Source organism: Berghia stephanieae, chromosome 2, assembly GCF_034508935.2.
Source record: "Berghia stephanieae isolate SIO BIC M18660-M18661 chromosome 2, UCSD_Bste_1.3, whole genome shotgun sequence".
NCBI lineage: Eukaryota > Metazoa > Mollusca > Gastropoda > Nudibranchia > Aeolidiidae > Berghia > Berghia stephanieae.
In genome coordinates, this window is record NC_088361.1 from 28,126,555 (window position 1) to 28,132,633 (window position 6,079).

At 36.7% G+C, this 6,079-nt stretch overlaps 1 protein-coding gene across 1 annotated transcript; it reads right to left on the minus strand.

The window, feature by feature from the left end:
• Window positions 1–237: 237 nt before the first annotated feature.
• Window positions 238–4,607, minus strand: LOC144964643 (uncharacterized). Its single transcript, XM_078899131.1, has 2 exons — window positions 4,319–4,607; window positions 238–2,290 (listed from the first exon to the last, which is right to left on the minus strand). The coding sequence occupies exons 1-2, from the start codon at window positions 4,374–4,376 to the stop codon at window positions 360–362; spliced, it is 1,989 nt and encodes a 662-aa protein (XP_078755257.1). The 5' UTR covers window positions 4,377–4,607; the 3' UTR covers window positions 238–359.
• Between the last annotated feature and the right edge of the window lie 1,472 nt (window positions 4,608–6,079).

Sequence of the window (6,079 nt, forward strand, 5' to 3'; positions counted from 1 at the left end):
ATGCTTGGTGCAAGTACAAAATGAATACGTTCGATCAATATGGTTTTGCATGATTGAACCTGGTGTATAAAAATGAATTTTAAGTTTAATTTTGTTTTAATTGCGGCTATAATTTATTATGTTTTGTTTCTTAGACTTTGGAAAAACGGATCTACAATCCTTTTGACACAAAATTTAATTTCCTTTATTCTTAGTTCATTCCAAAACAATACCAGATAAACACCCTGGTCTCAAATATGACACGCAGATTAATTTATTAAATTTAATGTTAATATTATATGTAAAAATGGAAACAGTACATCAAGTATTTACTAGAGACTGGAGGAGAGTGCATTATCAATCCTAACAGCATTTATGCACTAATCATTAATGTGTTTTATAAATATAACACCAGGCTGACAACGTTTGTATTGAGCAGGGTAGTCATCACAGGGGTAATCCAATAGTGGACACATTCTGACACGCCTCTGAAGTCCCTGAGAACAATCAGTCCAAGGTGACCAAGGTCGAATCCTCACTTTGCTATTTTCCTCCCTGGAGTGGCACCTTTCTGTCTGATATGCAAGTCCTTCACACTCTCCCTCACGATACGAGCACTTTCTAGTTCTGAACCTCGTCGTCGATTTACAAGTAGACCAAGAACTCCACTCTAACCAGTCTCCCCTTGCTACCACACAGTCACGTCTTTGATTGTTGCTGCCTGAGCAATCACCATAACCACATTGTCTGCGTCTGATTTGAACTCCTTGTAGACATTGTGACCAATGACTCCAGATAAGCCATCTCCCTTCATTTCTGCATTCACGTTCCTCAAAGTTTTGACCGAAGCAATTTCTTCCAGAACATTCCCGACTTCTGGTTTGAATCCCTCTTTGGCAACGTGACCATTGGTCCCAGTTAGACCAACTATCTCGATGCACAATACTGCACTCTTGTCGTTGGACATTATTTCCGAGGCAATTTCCTCTGTCACATTGTCTGCTTCTTGTCTGAATGCCCTGTCCACAGGACGACCATGTGCTCCAACCCATCCATGTTCCAGTCATTACACTACACTGTCTATTTTCGACATTTTTACCCTGACAGCCTGCACCTGAACATATTCTTGTCCTAGTGCGATATCCCTGCGCACAAGAAGACCAAGAAGTCCAGTTTAACCAGCTTCCTGGTGGCGATGTAGAGCATGGTCTTCTTTCAGTAGACGCACCCAGACAGTTGACAGTGCTACATTGCCTATATCTAACCCTTACTCCTTGTAGACAATTAGACCATCCGCCCCACGCCAACCAAGTTCCGTTGGGCCTCATACAATTTCTCCTTTGCGAACTATCACCAACACAATCCGAACTACCGCATCGCCGAGTTCTCATCTGTATTTTTTGTTCACAGTAAGACCACTCACTCCAAGCAAGCCAAGTTCCTAATGCCCGGTCACAGTTCTTCCATTGCGTCGTATCCCCAGCACAATTCACTCCTCTACATTGCCTGCTTCTACTGCGCTGGGTTCCATATCCACACTGTGACCACTGGCCCCACTCCATCCAAACTCCTTGGACAATGCATTCTCTTCTTTGGATAATCACCCCAACACAATATGCTCCACTGCATTGTCTATCTCTTGACTGGATGTCTCGTTGACACGATGACCACTGACTCCATTGTAACCAATTTCCCTGAAATCCATTACACTCCCTATTTTCTGTCCTAACACCTGCACAATTTCCACTGTAAGCACACTGTCTATTTCTTGTCTGAACGTTCTTCCGACAGGCCGACCATTGCGTCCACTCTAACCAGTTCTCTTGAACTCCAACACATTCCCTCCTTTCAAAGCCTTTTCCACCACAATTCCCACTTGCACATTGCCTATTTCTTGTTTGGACATTTTGCCAACAGAAAGACCACTCGCCCCAGGCAGACAACACGCGTCTTTCCTCTGCACAAGACTCCGATTCCCAATTTTGTCCAACACAATTGTTGTTCAGGCATTCCCGATATCTAGATCGCCATCCAGATACACAGTCACCCCACCGAGACCACTCACTTCCCTGTGTTTTAAGACTATAGCAAGACTTTGTTTGGTAAGATGAACCAGTGCATAACACCACGTCGTCTGTGTTTGTTAAACGTTGAGGAATCAGGGGGATTAAACTATTAGAAGAATGTGAACCATTCGTGCATTCTCGTATTCGGGTTCTGACCGAATGACCTCCGTAATCTTTACAACTTGACCACGCTCCCCAATTCATCCATTTTGATTTGCTATAACTAAGTTGCACCGGTTGATTTCCTGTAGAGGAAAGAATAATATTAGTTTTGATTAGAAAATTTCACATATGAAACAAAAAAACATCAGCAACAACAAAAATAAACTTATTTTTTTGTTCTTTCATTTTTACGTCTTGTTTTATTTAATTAATTTTCCCTTTTTTTTGTCCTCTTCCTTTGTAATTTGGATGGATGATTCAAAATTTTGTGTGTTTTGCGGCCTAATTGAAATCCGAGTTAACAACTTACTTCTCTCCCGGTGAAAATGATCAGCCATGTGGGCTAGTTATAATCAGATTATAAATAGTTGTAGAAATTATTATTTGATACATTTCAAACTTGAAAGGTTAACTTGTCGAGTAAAAAACCTGTTTTTCTGACGCTTCGTATAAACACGTTTTTTTCATATGACTTTTATTTCAAAGATCGACCAATAAAATAAATTATAAATTGAGGAAAATTTAGAACATGAGCCTGAGGTTTGGGATTTTGACAAATTTTAATCCATCGATATCTCATTTTGTAGAATATATTTCTGGTCGAAATGAAACAAAAACTGTGTTTTAGTCATTGTACGGCTCTTTGATTTTTTCTCGGATTTTTATACTCGTACTTGTTGATTTAATGTTTTAACTAATTCAAAATAGAAAAATCCTTTTTAATAAAATGAAATAAATATCATATATCATATCAGTAATAGGGCTTTAAAATGGACCAAGTGTTCCTGAAATGCCCTTAAAACATAAGTAACAATATAATGGATATTACACATTGCATATTCTTTGAAACAGAAATATTAAAAAGGGAGAAAAAGATAAAAGCATAGAAGAAAAAAAACAACAAAACAAAAAAACAACAAAAAAACAAAACATCCATTCTTATTATTGACATAATTTGAATGCTCAGTCACACATAGGTATTCCAAAGCAAACAGTTCCCTATCAATGGTATTTTAAATTCATAAATATTCGTATCTCTAGCACTTTTAGTTTTAATTTTCACATTGTTCCATTGCGAAGTAAAAGAACTCTAGTTTAACCTGTTAACTGCGTACTCTTGAAAAACTCGTATTAAAAATTGGCCAGAAATTCGTCCTTCAAACATCGACCAATTCAAATGACCTTCATCCTGACAAAATCTCGCGAAATCCCAGGGTTGAAAGAAATTGACAAGATGAGAGTCATTTATTCAATCGATATTTGATGGATGAGTTTTCAGGCTAAATTTTAAAATACGATTTATTTTTTTTCAGAGCACGACAATAACTGGTTACGGTTTTTTGACACGATGGGTTATCTTAGCCTGTTCATAATTTAAGTGAACATTTTCTGGTCAAAAAGTAAACAGTTGTTTTGTCAGTGTACTGCATTTTTTAAAACTGGAAAATCCGATAGTAAATTGTAGACTCGACTAGTTGAATTATTTAGTGCCTTTTGTCAATACTGCTTGAAAACATTATAAATCAGTGATAACAAACTGTGGATGAATATGTCATCGTTGATATCTAAAATTTATGTTATTGTAATGACGTAGTTGTTAATTGTTTGTTTGTTTGTTTTTGTTGTTGTTAGTTTGTTTTTGTTTTTTGGTTATATATATATATATATATATATATATATATATATATATATATATATATATATATATATATATATATAATTGTTTGTTTTGTTTTAGTTTTAATTATTTTTGGTGGGTGGGGGTTTCTTTATTGTTTTTAAAAAATTATTATTCTGTTGTTCTTCAATTGCTGTTATTTTCTTTGCTGCTATTGGTAGGGGGTGGGGGGGGGGGGGCATGTTGAGTTGTTTTCCACTATGTAAAGCGATATGGTTACATATAGCCATAGCACTATAAGTCTTTAAAATAAATCCCAAATCATTTTTTAAAAAATTGCATTGAGCATTCAATATCCATAGGACTTTAAGACAGGTGTTTGATGTTTTTGAAAAAAAATAAATTTAAAACTATTATCACCTCCGGGAAAAAATGAATTCACCAGAACTACCAAATATTTTATTATATGTATTTAAAAACAATACATGCTCACCTCCATTCGTAATCCGGCAATTCCAGGTTATTACCAGCAATGTAAAACAAAGAAGCATTTTAAACAATTGTTATTAGATACATTTAAGAAACAAAGTGTTTTGAAAGCAAGTAAATTCAGAATCCCAAAGCGATGTAGTAAAAAGAGCCGAAATGAAGACACGAATTATGGAAAAATTTATCTACAACTTTTGGATTATTTGGTCTCAACGATTTACTGGAAAGTACAAGTTGGGTTTCAATGAACTTTTGCAATTGTAACTCACTAAACGACAGTGACATAATGTGATGCCATCATGAAGCTAACATTGATTTTGTATCTTTACAAATTGGTTCACAAATATTGTTCTCTTTTTAAAAAATTGACCGTTCCTTGGAAACTTTTCATTAAGAGATAACACTAAACACCTTTGTATTAGATAAAGAAAAATTATGTTGTGCAGCAGAATGATACATTTTCTATCAGTGATTACCGAGTGGATAAGGCATTGCACTTCCACCCACAAACCCAGGTTCAAGCCCTTCTGTAGCGAGTATGTTTCTTCTTGAGCAAGAAACTCATCCCATTTTGCTAACTTTGTGGCGCTGCGCTGCGGTTGACGTGTTGATTATCTGTCTTTTTTCAAAACAGACTCAAAAAATATTACTTCATTTATTTATAAACTCTCTCATATCCTTCTTTAGTTATTTTTGCCATTGTTTTCATTCACTATGGCAACCAAATTGTTGTCATATTGAGACGATTAGAGGTCAATTTGCCAATGAGTAACGAGTCTTTACTAAGCAAATTGGTACCTAATTAAAATTCTGGCCCATTATTACCCGAAATGGTTTCCCCGAAAAACAAATTCTGGCACGCTTTTCAAACGTAAATTACCACGACTTTAAATTAAGATTTGTAAACAAAAAGCTTAGCATACCCGGGATTATGTCTGTTTGGCGCCCGGTGGACCAAAGTAAATTCACTATCCTGGAGTTCACCGACAAAACGATTTTTTAAAATGTGGCCAGTAATCTTCAACTTCAAATATCGATGAATCAAAACGTTCCTCAATGTGCCAAAAGATAATTTCTTGAAGTCTCCGGTCTAGAAATTTCTGACAAGGGTAGGGTTGTTTTAATCTGTAGATACACGAGGTAAAGTATAACTGGTCAAAATGAAAATGAAATATTGTCAACTGAATTTTGAGTAATCTGGACAGACAAGGGTAGGTTAGACAAGTCACCATGAAACCATAATATTATGCATTGTTGTTGACAACTTTTTAGGTGTCCAATGGAAGAGGAAGACAGAGACAGAATTTGATCCGGTGGATGTGCCTCAAAATGGTCATTTGCTATTGCTACCCGCCCTCTTTGAGGAGGAGTGGGGGGGGGGGGGGGGGGGATCGGAGTTTTAATGTAGAGAACGTGTAGTAGTAGTAGAGTAGTAGTAGTAGTAGTAGTAGTAGTAGTAGTAGTAGTAGTAGTAGTAGTAGTAGTAGTAGTAGTAGTAGTAGTAGTAGTATCGTTCGGCTACACTCCTATGTTCAAGGTAACCATTCAGGTTCGGAAGTCATCATCACATTTGTTGATGGTTTCAAATCTCCCTTCCAGTTTTGTCTCTGGGCAATCTAGTACGAGGTGGTTTGCATCGTGTGGTGCTTGGTTGCACCTTGGGCATGTTGGTGATTCTTGGAGCCCCCATTTGTGCATGTTGGCAGTTGTTCTTGTATGTTTTGACCGTAGTCTATGTCACAGTAAAGGTTGTTCACAATTATCT

Bases quoted from the DNA above. Each gene is read 5' to 3' on its own strand.
- LOC144964643 (XM_078899131.1), bottom strand. From the start codon at position 4,376: ATGCTTCTTTGTTTTACATTGCTGGTAATAACCTGGAATTGCCGGATT. The intron at 2,291-4,318 runs GTGAGCATGTAT...TTTCCTCTACAG, and splicing joins TTGCCGGATTACGAATGGAG to GAAATCAACCGGTGCAACTT.